This window comes from Clinocottus analis, unplaced genomic scaffold (genome assembly GCF_023055335.1).
Source record: "Clinocottus analis isolate CAN_PGR_092001 unplaced genomic scaffold, fCliAna1.0.p SCAF_204, whole genome shotgun sequence".
In the NCBI taxonomy this organism is placed as follows: Eukaryota; Metazoa; Chordata; class Actinopteri; order Perciformes; family Cottidae; genus Clinocottus; species Clinocottus analis.
Genome location: NW_027175937.1, coordinates 1 through 21,795, shown reverse-complemented (window position 1 = coordinate 21,795; position 21,795 = coordinate 1). Strand labels below are relative to the sequence as shown.

General features: G+C 38.9%; 1 protein-coding gene across 1 annotated transcript; it reads right to left on the bottom strand.

Annotated features, from left to right (window-relative positions):
* Positions 1 to 346: 346 nt before the first annotated feature.
* Positions 347 to 20,088, bottom strand: rapgef4b (Rap guanine nucleotide exchange factor 4b; the record flags this gene model as incomplete). The annotated part of the gene is made up of 14 exons (XM_068587151.1): positions 347 to 488; positions 1,665 to 1,811; positions 1,932 to 2,008; positions 2,176 to 2,236; positions 2,679 to 2,763; positions 2,854 to 3,037; positions 3,142 to 3,263; positions 3,564 to 3,670; positions 3,771 to 3,821; positions 4,983 to 5,047; positions 7,855 to 7,927; positions 19,066 to 19,212; positions 19,738 to 19,826; positions 19,946 to 20,088. Coding segments are annotated over 14 exons (1,493 nt in total), but the record flags the coding sequence as incomplete, so codon positions are not given.
* Positions 20,089 to 21,795: the final 1,707 nt, after the last annotated feature.

Below are 21,795 nucleotides of genomic sequence, written 5' to 3'. Positions count from 1 at the left end.
ACCTGCAATAACAGCTTATTGCCAATGATGCTACCAAAGAGAATAAAATAGAAACAATATCTTCAAATTGTAAAAAAAAAAGAAAAAGAAAAAAAAGAAAATATAGATAACACCACACCACTTCAGATTGCAAAGATATCTCAAATAATTAAGATGAACTCAATACAAAAAAGAAAGGCTGTGTTAAATAATCATCAACATTTTTAAAAGCAGATTCCACCAGTGACTGAACTCCTAACAAAGTGTAAAGTATTGTAATTATAGTCAACTGCAGTTTACTATGTCTTGCTGTCCAACTGAATAGATAATAGAACAAGTAAACTAGAGTGACATTTCAGCTTCTAACCAGTGCAGTGGATTGTGGGTATATACTTGTAATGGGAGGACGAGGCTCCGTGACTGGAGGTTTGGCAGCTGCCGAGACTCTTCTCCAACACCAGAACATCCTGGCCGTGCTCCTTCAGGCGCACCGTATTGGCCTCCACATCCTTCACACAAATACACACACACAGTGCAAACACATAAATTATGCATTTTAATACACAGAGTGAGCAATAAGATGTTCGAACAGCTATAATAATGTTAACAACACACTGGAAGGTTGTGTGCATGTAATTCTATCTGAGCTTATTCCTGTTTTAGTGACCATGAGGTGTCCCTTCCAACACTCGTGCATCATAAACAGAACACAATGTTGACACCATCTTCTCAAAATTACACTTGGCTTTGGTCACCGAGCAGCGGATTACTTGGCTTGTCCGGCATATAGTCACAACCACGTTAACAGCAGCAGGCAGAAGACTTAAATAGAGTTCATGACAGCGCAATAAAGTCTTAACACAGTCTAGAGTCTACTGTGATAGTTGTTACTTCATAAGAAATGTGAATATATTTAAAATAGAAACTAACATAATACAAAATATATATACTTTTTTATATATTATAAAACACACACATATATATATATATATATGTATATATATATATATATATATATATATATATATATATATATATATATATATATATATATATATATATATATGGATTTATTTACCCAAGACAGCAAATGACTTCTCAGTGCTATTGTTCCAAAAAATAAAGTATTTTACCCGATAAGGGAGAAGGTGGCTTAACCCCCTGAACAAGGATCGACCTACCTGGAACTCATTCAGTGTAATTCAAGTTTATATTTGGAGAAATGGTGCAACCATAAAAATAAGGAGTATTGATGATAGCAGAGTGTTTACGTATTCAAGCAGTTAATCCTTACTAGATGTTTACATTCGTTATATTTATACATTACATTACATACCTGCTGGAGCATCACATGCATTCACATCCAGGTGCAGATCTCTCTTGCTGTATTTTAGACAGAACAGTAAATTCCTTCTGATGGATTTTAAACTCCCAGATGGAAGTTTTCCACAGAGCTTTGTATCCACGGCTAATCCACCCTGAAGTTGCCTTTTATCTATTTCTTTAAGTAGCACAAGTCTTTACCAACATAATTCATATTTAGATGATCAATGGTTGCAGAGGGCTGGAGTACTATCTCCAAGGATACATTAAATAACTTGTATGGCTGCAATGCTGAGGTTTTTCCAACAGAGGGCAACATAACTATATTAATTACTCCTGTAAAAGTATAGAAAAAAACTCACCCTCAAAATCCTGTTGAAGTCTTCCTTGTCAACTGTCAGGAAGTGACAGTTGTCCTCTCTCAGGACAATTGAGGCAGCGCGAGGGGCGTCATTGACAAGAGCGAGCTTTCCAAAGTCATCTCCCTCATGTAGAGTGCAAACAACACCCTGCGACACACACCGTACCGATCAGTTACTTATCAATTAGTTAATGTCATGGTCAGAACAATACAATATTTTTTTTATAGATTTTAGAAATAATGTGATCTCATCTGGATTAATACCTACTTTTCCATAGATAACAACGTTGACTGAGCCCTTCAAAATAATGTACCATGATGTTCCCTCCTCGCCCTGATTGAACACTGAGAGAGAAAAGAAACAAAGAAAAGTTTGGGTCGTCAGAATTTCCCTCGCCTGGGATTTGTTGGATTCATTCTGACTCTGTAATTAATTTAAATTAAATTGTTTGGTATCATGTCTTTGGAAAAGATCATCACCGTCACATTACTTATTCCACCGCATTACTTACACACTGTTCCTGCCTTGGCATGAGACTCAAAGATCAGCACTCCTGCCAGTTCTCTCTTTACCTGCAGAGTAGACAGATGTATTGCTCAGGAGGATCAATATGAACAGAAATGAAGTTCCCTTACGAGTGCAACTGGGAGCAACTAGAAAGAATACAACCATGCAAAGTGTTACTCTCCTGCCAGTTCAAATTTGAACTTAAATCCACCAAAAAGTGCTGGCGGTGTCCAGCAGTTCTCACCCATCTTTGAGTGAAACCAAGCAGCAATGCAAATGAATGATTTTTCTTTAGCAATCATCATATGTGATGATAAGTACTGAAATGACTACATAAGTACAGTTTGCATGCCTGCATCTTGTCCTTCACTCTGCTCTTAAATGTAACCTGAGTCTGGTCTGAGGAGTTGAGCAACTTTTTCATCGACTCAAGAGACAGAAGCATCAATCTTAATGTCTGCGTAGTGACAACATAATTCATATTGCCACATAAGACAGAAAACTCACAGTGGTGGACAGGTGAGATAAGGCCTTTATATGCAGCAGCTCTTCATAAATGATCTCTAAATCATCTGATGTTCTTTCAGACGGACTGCAAAACAGGAAGCATTTCAAGAAAAGCATAGCACCAAAACACCAATTAAATTTGTTTGCTTCAGAGAGTATTGTTTTTTAGTCGTACAGTTTCCTCAGAACCATCCTCATGTGGGCATCCGGTCCAATCTGCGAGAGGAGGAGCAAGGTGTCCTGCAGCTCCTCTTGACTCTCCTTCCTCTCCTCCTCGCCCGGTAGAGGAGCGTCCTCCTGCTCGTCCTCCAGGAAACGGTAGAAAAGGTACTTGTCCTGGAAACTCAGCTCCTGGTCCACTGCGTCACAACAACACAGGCACAGACAGCAGGGCTCAAATTAATTTAATAATCATTGCTTTGCACGTACACGTGCTGCAGACACAGACCTCACACAGTCTCACCATGGTTGAGAACACCTTCTTCCAGCAGCACCTGCCACATGCCCACGGCCTGAATACGAGAGTGGATGCATGAGCTCTGCTGTATTTGCCAGTCAACCAACTCTGTCCCAACGCAACACTGCCTATAGAAAAGAAAGAAACGGTCTGTATAAGATCTTATACAAGGCAGAGCAGTTTTGTCTGTTTTTATTATTTGAACCTGCCTGTTCTTGTTTGTTTTAGTTTGTTTCTTTTGTTTTACTAAACTGTTAACAGGGTGTTGCCAAAAAGGAGCATGTATGTTCAGTCAGAAAGTTAAAGCTACAACAAGTAACTTTAACTTTGTTTTGATTTTGGCAGTCCCTGTGGACAAAAGCTGTAGTGTTTCCGAGCACAAGAGCTCCTCCTTTCACAAATATCAAAGAATTAAGATGCCATCTAACCTGTATGTCTTCAAATGGTACTTCCTGTCTCTGATCATGTGAGGCGCCTTGGAGAGGATGGCGTTACGGATAATCTTCCCCGCCTGCAGTATCGTCTCAGAAGGGACCTGCACAGTCAAACTCAATTAAATCTCTCCTACTGACTACCTGCCACATAAACAGGTAATGACTGTCCCCGACATACAGAAGGATTATTGTGTTTACTACCTTAGAAAAGCATTTAAGGTGGGATTTGGCTGGACTTTCAATGAATGACTTCTGCAACAAAAAAAAGGAACAAAAGAAACAAAATATAAGAAAAATTGAAATAAAACGCATCATGCATGATTATAAAACTGGGGTTCAACATCATAGAAATTGGGTAAAATTAAAGGTTTGTTGTTGTAGAAAACACTAATGCAGTAATTAGGAATAAAATACATCAAGAAACAACAGCATGTCGGACAAGTCAAGTGTTTTTCCTCTCATGGCGGCCACAGGATGTCTTCCTCACTGCTACCCTGTGACTCACAGTTGACATTAGCTGTCATGTTTAATTGAACTTATGTCTTTCTATATTGATTCACAGTAAAAAAAATAAAAAATAATAGTCTGTTAATAGAATCTTGACTGCTGCATTCAATTGCTTAAATGGGACATAGATAATGTGAATGACTGTATGGGAATGTGTTTTGTTCCCCACTGGGGCCATGGGGTGGGCTGCAGGGCTTTGACATTCAAAGTGCATTCTGCATGCTTCAGAGAGCAGCGCAACTTGTGCATTTGTGTGAAGGCTTTTAAGTTCATTATTTATTTACAAGTAAAATGTATCCACTTGGTAGTAAAAGAAGCTCTGCTTTTATAAGCATTATTCACATACAGTATGTAGTAAATCAAAGCAGTTTGTTCGTTACATAAAAGGAATACAAGCTTTTTTTTTTGTATGACATAACAGTCCAACTCTGTGGCCGTGTTGTGACTAAACTCTACTTAGATATAAAGCAAAGGGCATCATCAATCTGATGCAGTGCCACGCTCTCAACGCAGGAAACCACAACAGGAGAAAGATGGGACAGGAACTGTTATGGATGGAGACAAAAAACTCCAGTCATCTTGTTTATATTTAGACCGACGTTAAACAAACTTCATATTCCCCGCCATTTTCCATCCTGTCTTGGATAGGCAAGTAACGGTAACGGATGTCATTATCTTAGGCACGGAATGAGGGATGGCCTCCAAACTGTTCACGTACAGTGACAACCTGCGAGACATGAACAAGGCCAATGAACCAGCATTGTCTTGTTCTCTCTCTCTCTCTCTCTCTCTCTCTCTCTCTCTCTCTCTCTCTCTCTCTCTCTCTCTCTCTCTCTCTTCTCTCTCTTAACTTAACTTGCGGTTGCATAAATCAGATAAATAATTCATGTGTGTCAGGAAAAATACCTTATTCTGATGTTTGGAGACAGAAACAAATGAGTTGTTGCTGATGTTCTCTTTGTCCGGCATTCCTGTTAGAGAAGTATAAGAACAACAACATACTGTTCATATAAACATGTTTAGTATGACTAACAATGAAATAGAAACAACATATCACAATGAACTTGACATTTCTGGTTTAAATGTCATGACAGATTATCCTATTTTATTCCATTCCACTTTCAATTAAACAAAAACAAATATGTCAAATTCTGTCACCATTATAATACTGTATATAAAATAGACCCGTAATAGTGACACATTTAATCTAATTTCTATCATCATTCAATGACTATCTTATTTCTTTTTGAATTATTGATCTGGCATTATAAATAATTTAGGCTTCCATGTACGCATTGGGAGACGATTGACATTTCCTAACGAATCTATATTGAAAATGCTTTCTAATTTACATTTCTCATTGAATAAACAAGCTCATACACTTCATCAGGTGGTGACCAGAATCACCACCAGAATGCTGCATGTGCAGCAATCGTGTTAAAAAAATAAAATAAAATCAATGAGTAAATGAGACAGTTGTGCATAGTTTATGGGGTGTGTTTTTTCCTCAGTGTTTTGAGCTTTAAGCTTGTACAGTTCCCCTCCAGGACAAAGAGCATAATCAGTCAGAGCTACTCAGTCATAACTGTATCTGCAGGGGAAACTCAGCTATTCTTAGACATGCTTCTCAGACTGCTGTAAAACAAAATCAGATAAAGAATCTACACAATCCCCAGAAAGTGGAACATGGCTTGGAGCGTAATGTTGTGCATCCGGCTAAACTTCCAGGAAACTCAAGCATCTGTATGATTGTGTTCACAATGCTCTGTGCAATACCTGGCTACTTTAAATTACTGGTTGTTTTATTCAATTATCTATTGTTGCCTTCATGTTGCATAACATGTGTTAATGTTTAGACCACCAAAGCACTGGGCAAACAATATGCTGGAAAAATAATAATTACAAAAAATGCTAAAAGAAAATGGGTCCATTGCTGTCACTTTCAGATTGATTTTATTACAAGAACCAACACAGTTTCAGACAAAAATCCAGGTTGGTAATGTTAACTGTAGCTGGTAAAGGTTTGATTAAGTCAGAAATATTTGTGAGAACTCGAGTGAAACAAACGTAAAAGCACAGAAACAAAGTACAATCATTCCTTAACCTTCACGATAGTTTTAGTTGCCTAAATTTAACCAAATTACTCGTTTGATTCACAATTATTGGGGTTATTTTAGAACGCAATAACACATTTTGTCATTATTCCTCCTGATGAGTGTAAGTAAGTATAATATTCTCTTTAAACTTTGTTTATAATTAGCATTATATCTGTTTGCTGCTGAAGGTTATTACATTGATTTCACATTGTCACTTAATACAGTATCATCGGAAATAAATTGTTGATAGCTACTTCAAAGGTCATCTTCTTACACACTCTCGGACTGCATTTCTATTAATATGATGCGGGTCTGAACATAATCTGTGTCGGTTTATTGCTTTGTTTTTCTAGAAGTTAACAGAGCTGTCCATCATTTTATTTGTGATGCTGCCATATCTGTCCAAGTGATATCCAGCAACTCATTCAAGTGTCAATTCTTTCACATCATCACATGGGAGCGTTTTGTTTTATTGAACATTTATGGTAAGATAATTGTGCTTTAAAAAGGTGCTCTGAAAGAACGATACTTAATGCATGACTGAATAAAACAATGCTGACTATAAAAGCATCAAAGTTATCTAAAACACAGCATTGTAACTATTTAAAAATATGTTTAATTCATTCACCACTACAGTTACAGAACCCCTACGCTGCTGTGGATATACTGTACATGAAAGTGCATCAGCCTCCAGCTGCTTGATGCTTGTGTGGTTTCTGTCTTGGTGTATTCATGCATAGAGTACATACTGTATATCTCCTAAGTATTGTACTGTATAATGCAAAAGATGCCCAAAGCCCTGCTCATACAGTGTTGCTCCACAGCACGTAACAGGCATGAATACAAAAGCAGACATCCATTTTTAAAAGCAGCCCATACAGCTGCAGCAGACAATCAAATCCTCTTTGATTGGAACGTAAACCAGGAAAACATTTTCTTTAAAATGATCCATCTTTTACGAACCCTTTCAAAAGATAAGTTGCAACATACAGTAAACAAGCTGCCAGTAAGCTGACAAACTCCCCGGATTCTCTTACTGCTGTTCGTCATTTTTATGATACATGACTGCTCTGTTTTAGCAAAGTAAAGTCAATATTAAGTTAACTTGCAACAGAAAAGCATAAATAAAAGTATATGCCTTTATCACATTGGAATAGGATGAAGGAGGGACAGACAGTAATGAAGTTAGGCATACAAACTTATTGTTACATATTGTACAAAATAAGATCATATATGTGATATTACACCACCTGAAGATTGTCAGATCTCATGAAACAAACAAAATCAGAGTTACTTCTGGGAATATTACACAGCAAAGTGACGGGATTTACTGGAAACTATTCTTCATTCTGATACAATCTGCATTCAAATTGACTTCATGATGTCATCACTACGATTTACTTTTTTCTTCTTCTTATCTTTAAATCTTGAGTAACTAATATAAAAGTAAACCAAATGCACTGCTTACATGTTTCCGATGATGCACCACAGTAAACATCTGACTAAACCTGCAACATTTGAATATTTGGAAGCATCTGCGCTGTCATTTTTTTTAAGTATTACTTTGTTTTGAAGATCCCAATCAAATTTAAATAAAAGTAACATTGTGACAAATGTATAAATACAACGTGTGACTGCTGAGCCTAAACCACTCAACAACCACTTTCAACAGTAATACTTACTGTCACCACTACAACCACTTTCCATCACACCATATGGTGGGGCGAGCAGTCCAGCCATGCACTGGTGATATTTCTATGAAAATAAAGAAAATACAAGAACAAATCAGTCATATAGCTGACGAGACATTTTTCTCTTTGACAGAAATGTGTGAAACAGTGGTGATATGCCTGCAGCACATTGTGTATTTGGGGAAGAAAACGTATGTCTCATCAGTTTATCACCATGGAAAACGTTCTGTAACTCAACCACTGACATTCACAGCTGGGGCTTCAGGGTGAACAAATTAGATTTTGATCTAAGATCTTGCATTTAATATCAAAAAAACACTCACACACAGCTCTACAATGTAGGATCACCATCAGTGAAGACATAGTCATAATCAGATCCTTAAATGTTGTGCAAGGTAAAACTGAAAACTTATTTTCATGAAATATGACCCCTGCATTTAATCCCAAACCATTTAGGAACACTTCTGTAAAGCACCCGGAGCAACTTGGGGTTCAGTGTCTCACAGTGGGAGCCGGGGTAAGAACCGATATGAGAACACCTGCTCAACCCACTGAGCTGCAGCTGCCCAGAGAGTCACAGAGCAAACGGAGCATGACGATAAAAACTGTACATTCCTTGTACATCATAGTGCCCTGCAGCATCAGATGTTATGTAATAAACATCATACTGCATGCATGCACTCGTGTAAATGTTTTTTCCGTGACAATGTTGTACAAAGAGGCCGATCCAACCACAAATAATGAGTCATAGAAATATATATCCTCATACATTAGTATTTATGGCCCTTTGGCAGATTTCCTTTTTTTCCTGTTTTTATCTTTATCATACATTAACGAACAAAATATCATGAAATATTTGGATTTTGCAAAACAGAGGTTGTTATTATCTAATGTAGATTTCTATTCTGCCATAGGTTCTTTTCCTCTAACAAAAGGTACTGAAGAAACATTTGATCATATGAAAGTATATTCAGTACATTTAGTATAGATCGGTGCTGACTCTTAAAATGTTATTTTTAATCTGATTTTCAACAATTTGTCAAGACTGACTGATCAAGATTAAAGATTAATTTGCAGGGAAAGACACACAAAAACGTATTATGTGCCAAAAGCAACTCCATTCTGAGTCGATCAAAAGCTGATTGAGGACCACTTAGTTCTCTCTACCTTGCTATCATCTGGTCAGAGGAGACTGAACGAAAGCTAGAACCACAGACCCATTTGTTCCTGCATGTGTAATGTACTCTCAGAGGTCATGTTTTAAATTCAATTCTACTCCCTGAAGTCGGTTAATCACTTTAGCAACCCTTCAGGGGCACACAGCTTTCCCCCTCAATTAAGAAGCAGTTTAGAATCGCTCAGTGACCTCAGTCTTTAAACCGTGTATCTGCTTCATAACAGGGATTGACTTGCTGCTCATTAATACACTAAAAGATAGAGATTAACGTCTAACACCATACTCAGATTATTAAAATGTGCCTTTTGTGGAGGGGATTTTGTTCACATGCAAACAACAGATTTACATATTCAAAGAGTCAACGTTACAAGTATATCTGTGTATCTTTGTTGACAATTAAAGGATTTAGGATTAGGGAGGAGTACATAAACTGAGCATCACATGAACAAATTAACTCAAACCCTCAGAGCCAATAAAGCCGGGTTCCCTCAGGGGTTGAATCCAGATCGCAGAGTGGAGGTGTTGTTTTAGAGGAGGCTTACATTGTCAGGCGTGTAAAAAGCTCTTAATTTATATTATAGTAGTTGTGATGTCTCTGACTCCAATGACACACAATGCATTTGATTATTTTATATTCTCCAGCTTGACAGAGTCACTGACTTTTTAGTGTTTTTTTATTTTCCTTTTATTTCCAGTCATTACGCAAAGTTAACCAGCTGCTGGCAATGGCTTTATATTTACCATAAAGAAGATTAGTATTGATCTTCTAATTCAACACTTGACAAGAAAATGGATGTATATTTCCACAAAATGGCTAACTATTCCTTTAAATAAATTTGTATTATTATTCTCACATTAGACTTTATCATTTTAATCCCATTTTATCATCATACGATCTGCGGTCGTATGGCTTGGACACTTAAGTGAAGCGAGAAGCAGAGCTCAGCACCTGATGGTGAGTTGGATGAGATGGCAGGGGAGGCTGTCAGACAGAAATATTCAACCCATGCGTGTGGTGAAGGTGAAGTGGGAACGTCTGACTGAGGACCCTGTCTGCGAGGTCTTGAACTCTGACTTCCATTTGCATTCCGGGAGAGGCTGGGGAGATGGAAACCAAGTGGGCCATGTTCAAAGCCTCCATTGTGGAAGGCGTTGTGGTCAGAAGGTAATCAGTGCCTGTCAGTGGTGAAGGACGCCGTCAAGCTGAAACCTTTTGGGCATGGCTGGCCCAAGAGTCTCTGGAAGCAGCAGACAGGTATCGGTTGATCATAAGGGCTGCAGCTGCAACGGATGCAGAGGCAAAAACCCAGAGTGTCGGAGACGTTTGGAGAGACCATGGAGAAGGACTTTCTGTGGGCCTCAAGGAAGTTCTGGCAAACCGTGAGACGACTTAGAAAGGAGAGGTATAAAAAATACTTTGAGGAAGTCTGAACAAGATCAATGAGTCCTTCTTTGGAGGAGGCATAGTTTGAAGACTCGAGGGAAGACGGCGGAGGTTGTTGAGGTTGTCAAAGAGATTCACCCAGAGATGCTGAAGGCTCTGGACATTGTTGGGCTGTCTTGGCTGACAGGTCTTTTCAGTGCGGCCTGTGGAATATAGACCGGAGAGTGTGCCCCCATTATTGGGGTATCTCACTGCTGCCCCTGCGACTCGACCTTGGATAAGCGGAAGCTAATTAGTTGGATGGATGGAATAATTTCTCACACCAAGAAGAGAGATTTAGACTGTAGATACTAGAATTGGGATACAATGTTATATTGAAAACATAAAAGGCGCTAAGTCTTAAAGATGTATAAGCCTTGTTTACATAAAATGTAACTCAATGTGTCATGTATAAATCAACCACTGGCTGGGATCAGTGCAGCTATACTTCCCCAAAGTATCTCAGTGTAAACATCAACATTTACCAACAAATGGACAGTCAAAAGTCATGAGGCACAAAAAAGCCCCAATGGGACTCACAGACAGCTCTGAAAAGAACGTCCTTTTTGTATTAGCGGTACAAATGTGTTTGACTGCGCCCTGTGTAAAGCATGGATAAACCTTTAGGCGTGTTTAACTGTGTGAACTAATCTGTCACGACATCCAGACAGCAAGCACAATGGTGTAGTCACACAGTTTATAGTGTTAATCTGTATATATAGAATAAACATAATGATTAACCACATTTTTCATTGTTTAACACTTGCATGATCATAAAGAAGTCCCATCCATTACTTACAATAGATCCCCAAAAGCACCTTAACAATTCCTTTTGACGGATTTCAACCTGACATAAAATCCATCACAATTAGCACGCTGAAACGTTGATATATTCCTTAATTGTAGTAGCGATAGCCTATTTTAGTTATAGAAGCAACAAATCGCTTTTTATCATCTCATATAGATTGAAGAATGTGTCTGAGAGTGATACAAAAGCATTTGGACATAAAAAAGTATATTTTTAAACGATCAGATACCCAACAACTACAGAATTGTGGTGAATGTGATACATTATTAGCAAGTGCCGAAACAAGGAAAGCATGACAAACCAATTTTGTTGTTAGAGTAGGAATCAATAAGGAAGTTCAATTTAAATAAAATGTAAACAGAGTATGCAGTTTAAATGTGCCAAATATATAACATATATATATATATATATATATATATATATATATATATATATATATATATATATATATATATATATATATATATATATATATATATATATGCAATATAATACAAATAACTGTGCAGAGTGAAAAAATAACTGTGCTGAGTGCAAATAACGATGCAGTGTCAAATAACAGTTTTATAAACTAATTTGATGTACTCGACCAATAATCAGGTAAATGTAGAGTATATAGACGTCTCAGAGTCATTTGTGCTTATGATGCGTTCGTCATCACAGCTTTTATCCTTAAAGTAGGTTTAATGTCTATTTGTGTATGCTTCCCCTCTTACACCTTGTGTATAAAATCAGTAAATATTGTCACCTTGGAGTGAGTCCATATCTTTATCTGATGCATATTGTTCCTCTGCTTTCAAGAGTTCACAGATGGGTTTAGTCTTATCTGTGTCAGAACAACACATCAGTGAAGATATAAACCAAGTCATATCAGTGCTCCTCCGCTGTTGTTCACGCTTGATCACTTTATTGCATTATGAACATCAATATGCATGAATGCGCTGCTGTATTTTCAATAGTTCACCCCAGATTACATAACGCACATGTTCTCAAAGCAGTCACTGATTATTGTGAACTCTGAGAGGCACACTTCAGGCCACTTGAAGGAAACAATTGGGAGGAAAACTCCTTTCAATAGTTTACTTTGTTCTCTATATAAAAACAGAATATATTTTGAAATATAATTTTTCAAAATGTTAAAAAAAAAAATTAAATGAAATTATACTTTTGACATTGTAAAATTGGGAATTTCCAGGTAGTTTTGCAAAACAAGCCAAAAACACTGCAAAACTTTCTAACCAGCATTTCTTTCGCTTTCCCCATTCACAGTGCTTCTCATGAAACAAATGCATTGGATTGTTCAAAGGTTTGGCAAAGATTACCTAAAGCTGCTACCAGCGTCCCATGCAGCCTACTATTGTTGTTAATGACTGGAAGGTCCTCCACACCTTCTTAATCCAGGTGTCAACAAACACTCCAAGCATGTAAATCCAGTCCTAAGAGTCATGGGTCACATCGAGCATGGTCCAGCATGATCCAGCAGCTCCGTCGCCGCAGCCTGGAGCAGAGTGAGCAGAGTGAGAGGAGTGAGAGGAGTGAGAGGAGTGAGCAGAGTGAGAGGAGTGAGCCGAGTGTCAAACCAGCAGAGTGCCAGTCAGTCTTCTGAGCAGCAGTTGCTAGGTGATTGCTCAACTCCAGTCACTGAGCACACCGGAGAGCATACAGTAATCTCCCTCTCTCACTCTCTCACTTCCTCCCTCCCTCTCTCACGCCCTTCTTTTTCTCCCTCCCCCCTTCCCTCCCTCCCTCACGCCCTCTCTCTCTCTCTCTCTCTCTCTCTCTCTCTCTCTCTCTCTCTCTCTCTCTCAAGCCTTAGATAAACTTCACACATAATACAGTAGTAGTTGCTAATTTTCTGCTTGGCCACCTTCACAAAAGATGAGTTCAAGTCTAGCAGGGTCCGGAATATCAGATATAAAATAAACACTTGGAAAATGTCTCTGCTGCTTTCATCAACGTACAACTCCTCAGGGAGACATTTCCTCTGTGAACACACTTGCAGAATTTAGTTACGGTAAGCGTGTGGATTTTCCCTTGTGCCTCTAATCCAACTCCAACAAGACAGTAGTCTACCGTCCAGTATGGTGTTCCTCTGCCTGAGCTTCTTCCTCTCCAGCACACAGACCAGATGGCATCTTATCTTTGACCCTTAAGTCTCCAAACCACAAGATGTGTTGACCTGACTGAGAATTTTCAAACCAAGAAATGAATGACACCATCGAGCGCTAATAATACACACATACATACACACATGATGTGTCTCATTTGAAGGATACTTTTATTAATAATGTATCTTAAGTGTTTGCAATGCTTACCTTAATAGATATTTATATGATGTTGTTGTTTTATATCATCAGTTCTAGGCTGCTTGTAACCGGCTGTAACAATTCATTTAGTAAAGTACAACAGTTAGTGGTCATAAAATGCTCATTGAGTATTTGACCAAAGCAACCTTATAGACATTAACACATTTGATGTTTCATTTTATTTCAAAGTGTTCTGAATACAAAACACACAGAGCGGGAGTGACTTGCTTGCTGACAAACAGAAGTTCAGACATAAATTGCCATCAATCTGATTTTTAGTCAAGACGGTTAATGGATGTAACTAGAAAACAGAGAAATGGGGCTAAGCAGGTGAGGATGTGGTTCACTAACTCGCCATGTCAAACCTGACTCTCTAACCCAGCCGAGCTGCTACACATTCAGTAAAACAATGTGATGGGACATTATGTCTTATTTTGGATGTGACATCATGGTCATCCTGAATTTAATGGAATAAAATGTTTTATTGAACAGGAACAAATTTAAGACAAAGAAATTTTCTAAAATGTATTTTAGATGTCAATATAATGGACTGAGTCACTGGAGAAAGAATATATCTCATTTTCCATCTTCACTCCTCATGCCAGCAACAAATTTGATTTTGCATTGAAATTGATTTACTGTTGTTGTTTTTTTGTTTGACATCAACTTCGTCTGCTCCTCCATGATGTGGTTCAAGTTGCAGAGACCGACCAACTAAGTAAAACATGTGTGTCACGTGTAAACGCTTAAACAACGTGATAATGTGGAAGATGAAAACTAAGAGAGATCTAGTTTGTGTGCCAGCTAAATGATTTTAATCCAGCATTGTTCTTTCTCCTGCACATGTTATTCTGCACAACAGAAATGTGTTGGCTTTAAGTGAGTTGGAGCTGCTCATAATCTTAACCTTCATCCATTCTTTCTATCTCGTTGATCTATTTTAATCTAAACCATAAAGTGTTGCTTACATTCTGTGAAAGCCTTTACAACAACAAATAGTACTGTACAGACGGAATAAAGAAGTAAAAAATCTGCATGAATGGTTGGGTTTTATTTTCCAGGTTCGAGTTCTTTACATCATCTTTTGATGATGTAATGACCGTGTGAGCAGAGATAGAAGAATAAAACAGAAATATGTTGACATAATCGTCCTGCCCTTTCTGTACACATATCCGCTGGGACTCCGAACCTGCATGTGGCAGAGGATCCATGTGGTCTTGCTTTTCCACCCCCTCTCCACCCAATGCTCAGACACCAGAGGACATGCAGCGTCCCTGCCACTTCCTGTTCATCAGCCTTCCCCACTGGCTGCTATCCATGCTGCTTCTATGGACTGATGACACACCAATCCCACCCACTCACTCCCTCTGCTCAGCACCCAACAGATAGCGGAGCCTAAACATGCCTGCAAAATATTTACAGCCAAAAGTAATTACACACAATGTAACTCAATGCATGCGCAGTGCGTATCAAACTGTCTTCCTAAAATGCGTAATTTGTCACATCTAATCCAATATATCAGAGCTTCCAGATAATAAAAGCAGGTCTATTCAGGCCACATGCAGGATGATGTAACTGGACAAGAGCTGTCTTATGACCCTTCAAACAAAAATCACAACTGTGTTGTTTCAATCACAGCGGCTATCGGAAGCAGGAAACAAAGGGAAAAGCAAATTGATGATCAGGCCGAGCTTTGGTTAGCGTGCCCGAGTGTGCTGAGCTCTGCTCATGTCTGCTCTGTTAAACAAACAGCATGCTGCACGAGTTGCATGCATGAGTGGTATCCATAGACACTAATTCATGCACTTGTCATGCACTATAGTCATGTGCAAGAAACATAGAAACAAACATAAATACATAACCTCAAATTTACAGAACAATTGAATATTTTAGGAAAAGGAGGGACAACTGGACAGATTTACACTGAATAATTGACTTGGACAAGCATGAACAAATACAATTATCCATGGGTTTATTTGTGTGGGAGGAGGGAGGAGGGAGGAGGAGAAGGAAGAGGAGAAGGAAGAGAAGGAGGAGGAGCACGAGGAGGAGGAGGAGGAGGAGGAGGAGGAGGAGGAAGAGGAGGACGAGTGTAACCTTGTTTCAGGGCATCTTCCTAGCATAAATACATGGAGTATTTCTCTGTTCATCATGGTTCAGGGATGTAAGCATTTAAAATGCTAATCTCATGCAGTTTAAGGTTTATCATGCACCATGAAACGTATTTCAACTTTTTGAAGCCAGTTGGATGTAGATAAACATTTATTTAAAGAGCCAGAAAGACATCCAGGGAAGAGTTAGAGACAATTAGGGCCCGCGGTGCATCAGGACAAGCAGATAAAGTCTGATGTCTGTTCCCACCAGCAACAATACTACATAAGGAATTGTACTGCATTGCGACAATACAAGGAGGAATAAATGAGCACCAGCGCTAGGTAGAACCATTTAATAAAGTTGTTGCACGAACAACAAATTGTAAAATACTGGGAGCTAAAGTAAAGATTATCTGTCAACAAGCTGATTTTGTGAATGTTGACTCGATAGCCCTTCAGTCACCGCTTGGCCAACTTGCAAATTAAAGCCAGCTCAGCACATCTAACAACCAAAAGATCCATGTATTAATGCTGATGCTGTACATGGTCATTTGTTTTTGGGTGAAGTATATCTAGAAACTTGGTATAATATAAATATAAAGGTTTAATTACCATGTTATTAACATGTTACCATGTTAATAACATCTTCAAATGAGTGTTGTAATCTAGATCATCTGAACTGAGACAAAATCCTGACCAAGACCAAAGGTCCCTCACTGCATGCCACGTGACACTAATATGTGAGACATGGAAATCATAGACACTCCTCATATTGATCTGAAAGATCCACATTCCCATAAAAACAAATGAAGATCCCTCCTCATTCCCCTCTGTACTGTGAATGGGTGTATGTATAAGTGTACTATGAGAACTGTCTTGATAATAAAAAAAAGCATTGCAGAGGTAAATTTTCCATATTTTTCTATTTCTATGAGAAATCACAGTAATTATGATAAATCAGGCAACGTGCCTACAGTCTTGACCAGTTTTGAAAACAAAAACTGAATTATCTCTGTCAGAGAAAATGCACTCGATTCTGAGAGAAGAATTCAAAAATTCACGGGAACGGTCTCGAGCTGAAGTATGTCAACACTATACCTCAAATAACATCCTAATCTTTATTGAAAAGTCCAGAATTTAAAAGTGTGTACATTGTTTAACTGCTTTTTCAACATGGACTTGTGTAAATTGCATATTGGATCATGATTGGCTAATAAACAAGTTGTGATGTCACTAAATTCTCTGTAAAACTCAGATTTAAGGTGTGCACATACAGAGAAAGTCAAACTTTAAAAATATGATTCTCCAACATTAGTCCCTAAGAGATCCAAAAGATGACACAAGATTATATTATCTTCCCAACGGTGTAAACCAAACTAATAAAAGAATATACTACATTATGCTTACTCCCCACAGATTCCGAGGTATAGTCATTGTCACAGATGGAAATATTTCTTTATGGGTCCTAATTTAGAGTATCACACATTATCCGGGGGTTGCAACACTGTCAGTCATTTTCAGGAGACATACACATACACAGCACAATATGCAAACTGTAACTTTCTGAAAATATAAAGTAAAATGATCATGTTTTTTTAATTAAATGAATTGCATAGCTAATGATGTTGTGAAAAAAAATCTTTGAAGTAGTTTATTCTTAGGGTCTTAAGGGAGCCCAGTTGGTAGTCCTTAAAAATGTTGGTATATGAGGGTTAAACTAACATACAATTAACAAAACTGCAGCTGCACTAGTTAAGATGTGTGATATGAAGTGGGTGTTTGCTTCTTCATAACTAGATTATAGACCTAACAACGCGACCATGCCAGATACTTTCCAAAGAAAAGCAGTTCTATAATATCGGTGAACCATTCTGTGCCTGAACTGGATTCAAATGCAGTCGCTTCCCAGTGTCTCGATACATCAAGAAACAACCAAGACCAGAGAGATCTTATCTTAAGGACAAGATATGACAATGTGGGTGTCAGAACCAGAAGCTATAAAATCTCATCTGAAACACACCTTACTGAAGAGGTCGTCTGAGGGCAGAGGTGAAACGTGTAGCCTTACTTCCAAGTTAAGGATCCGGTCAAGCTGCTGCTGGCCAGTACGCTGACACAGACACAGACACAGACACAGACACACAGCCCATAATCTAACAAGCCCTTATGCCCTTCAGTCCCAGAGGAAATGGGCTGTCTCTCTCAGTGAACCAGCCCATCGCAGCGGCTCCAGCAGAAGGGGAGCTGAGAGGGACGAGGGGCTCGACGCAGCATGACATCAAACAACTCACATGCAGGAGATGGAGGGGTGGGTGGTGCACGCTGACCGACCATAAACAATGCTGCTTCTCTTAAGTATCTTGTTGGATCAATCTCATATTTATAGTATGTTGAATTTCAGGTTTGTCCTGACACAGTGAGAGATACTTCTATACTATACTGGTTATCAGAGTAGTTGGTATGTGTTATACTTGTGTTGAGTGAATTAGTGCACACAGTGAAGACACCAGTAAACGCCGAAACCAGAATGAACCTTTATCGCCAGCGCTACACTTCCATCTAGTGGTCAGGAACTGCAGACCTTCTACTCCCTGATAAGACCATTTTGGAGCACTAACACACAAGCATGGGAGCAGAAGCTGAAGTGGACAGCGCACAACATTCCTGCGCTTGGCTCCATTCGTCACACTTTTCTAATTTGACATTTCAATTGCAACAAGAACAAACTAAGACAGGTGGCTGCTCCCCGTTCAGCAGCCCCCTCAGCTAGGTCCGGAATTAAAGGATGAATTGAAAGAGACGCAAGCTGCCTTTGAGCTGCCCACTCAGCTATTACGAATCTGCTTTAAATCTGAAAGTGTTGACGTTAACAATGAGTCTAATTCATACTCGAAATATGTCAGAAATAGATGCAATTACCTGTTTGTGGGGATTCTTCATTTTTATTACAGCCTCATAATCAGGCTGAGACCCAGAGATCTGAGACCCAGAGATCTGAGACCCAGAGATCTGAGACCCAGCTAGTTTCATTCCAGAAAAGGCCGTTAAATGCATCCTTGTCATTTTAATTTAATGAAATGTAAATACTTTATGTGATCTCTCTAATTTTAGTCCTGTGAATAAAGGGAAACAAACTCAGACTAAAGAAAATGACAAACTTGTACTTTAGAACCTACTGCTGAACTACCGTGGTAAATATGTCCTGTTGTTTGTTTTGCTGTCCATCAGTGTTTAGGGGTTTGTTTGAAAAACATATTTTGCTAGCAGCTCTTTTAGACCTCTTGATACGAGCATTGATCGTAAGTTAATCTTGGAGATGTGTAACAAGCTGCAATATAGCCGCAGAACGCCTGTCGTATGATTCAAGTACAGATGGAGCAGATTGAGGTACTCACCTGCCACAGAGACCTGAACTCCCTCTGCTCGATGCGAAGGAGCTCACTGAATTCCTGTGTGACAATAGTGGCATGCCGGGGGGTGTTATCCAAAATCGACTCCCCAAATGCCGTGCCAGTGCCCAGCGTGCATATAGTAACAGCATCCTGTAAAAGAAACAGAGAGGGTGCTTTACATGGATCATTATCCTATAAGGATACAAAATCCACCCAGACAAAGAAACTCTGAAATGCTAATGCTGTCCTTATTCTGCTGGAGGAATAGCCCTTTTTGAAGCACTTGTGGGGCACTGATCAGATCACTTTCAACGGTAACAGGCAATCACCTGAACACTTGTGTTAGATAGATGGACGCTCTCCAATCTGTAGAGAAATTACTTCAATCAGCACCCAAACCAACTAACTGAGGTGCATGAAGCAGCGGTATTAAAAACTAATCAGTAGTGTTCCCTAATGCAATAAGCAAAATGTTCTTTACAGCCTATACGCCAAACAAGCTGGAGGTTGGATGTAAATTCGGTTGCATATGTGATGAATTTCAAGTGCACCCTAACTGAAAAAAATCATTCAAATGTTCACACAAAGATTGTAAAATGTAGAACCTTGTGCAGTTTTAATCCCAAATTTTGTAAATTAGCATATCAAATCACCATTTATTTAATATAGTCGTACCTGATAACTTGATGTCTCTGACACTTTGACATCCAGTGAACCAGAAAGGACGGCATACCAGCTGGTGCCAATGTCTCCTTGGCGATACACTAAAAAAACAACAGTTTCTAAAAAATGAACACGCTTGTAAAAAAGAAACATCCTTCTATTTTGGTTTATTTATTACTTTATACAATATGAGTCTTTTAGAGCATGTATTTTGACCTACAGGTGATGCCTTTCTCCAAGCACTCATATAATCCACACAGGCAAATCTGCTGCAGCAAATTGGGGTGGAATCTTTCGAAGGCCTTCACGCTTTTCAGACGTGCCAGAATTATGTCAACATCTTCTCCAGAGCGCTCTGCCGGCCTGGAGAAAGAAAAAGAAAAGGCGACAATGTACAGGTAATGGGAAAAATAAATGTGCACAAGACACCAAGAAAAGGCTGCAGAGTTTGAGTCGGCATAAGTGTGTCTTGGCCTGGATTCTGAAAACACCTGTAGCTCTGCAGGAGAGATGTGACACCAATGTATCCCTGAGGAACACTGTCCTCTGGTTTCCTGTTTCAGCTCTTATGTCATAACTTAAACCAGCACAACAGCAGCAGCCTGGACAGAAGGTCAGAATTCACAACAGCACTCTGTTGTAGTCATCATGAATTTAGACGACATATAAAGTGTAACAACATTCTTTTTACAATTACAATATATTTATCACTTCCACTTTCATGGCAGGTTAATACTTAGTAGTAGTAGTAATTAAGCTTCAGTCAAGAAGAGCATCTTTCTGCAAAATGTGCTATTTCTCCTTTCCTTTCTTTTCCAACTCAAAGGGCACTCACTTTAAATGTCAACCCACAGATTTCTCTCTGAAAAGTTGCACAAAGCTTTGCACATGGTTGTCAAACCAAGCTGCTCACTGATCATTTGTTTCACTGGATAAATATATTATTTACAGTTGTTTATCACCTGGAGCGCGATCAATGTGGGACCTAAATGATGGCAGAAAATGCTGATCCCGTTCATATCATAACAGATCAGTCAATCCTCTCTTGCCTGTATCACACGGCCCCAAATTTGTTACACTGAATCTGGAGCCTCTGATGTAACATGTGGGTGGTTGTACAGTAGCTTATATCACCTTTGAATTCATATTCATCCATTCAAAAATGAGACTAAATAATGCAGAAAGGGAAGCAAAAATCATCTGACTTATAATGTAGCTCTGAAAATATTGTGTTGTGTTATATTATCAGTACAATAAAAGTGTTATCACCAAGCTTCATTATGTATCCCCTGGCAACCTTTCAACCCACAGTAGTCACATTAAACTCTTTACTACCCTCATCGTGATTGGACTGTATAATCACACCTGAGCCCACATGATTGCAGCGCTGCGTACTTTGTCAAACACACACAAAGTGAACACCACAAAGCAACAGAGATGTGTGGGAGCACGAGTCTGAAAGCCACGGTGTCTTTTTGGAAACCAACCAAGTCAACAAAAATAACTTTTCGAAAGATGCAGATTTTATTGTCCCCCTAAGGACAGAGGGGACCTTTGTTTTTTTTAACTTGCTTATATTTTGCAGTCTTATGACTTTTCAGAGGGAGTGAGGAAACGCATGAAAACATTTGTGTTCATCGCCTGACTTGCATTTCAATATTAGCAACAGAACAATAAAGTGAAGCAAACATGCCGCAGGTATGCGCTCGGAAAAGATGATTCATACAAAAATCGTTTGATTTGCGCGACACATGTGGCTTCTAGGACTAACCAGAGGAAATCACTGTGTAAACAGATCTGGCAGACTGCGTCACTTTGCTGTTTTAGCTGATGCACTTTGGACCTCTTCTTTGTCACAGCCACTCTTCATTTACACCTGAGCCATGTGTCCAACATGCCTGTTTGACTCCTAAAGCTGGTATCTGTTCACTTTCCATTATTTTGCATCTGAGTGTGTAAGTTCAAGAGGTAAGATGTATGCACAAGATGGTGCTGTCAGAAACCCCCACAATTGAATTAATAAAATAAAGTGCATATCAAGAACATCATCACACATATTAGAATGGCATG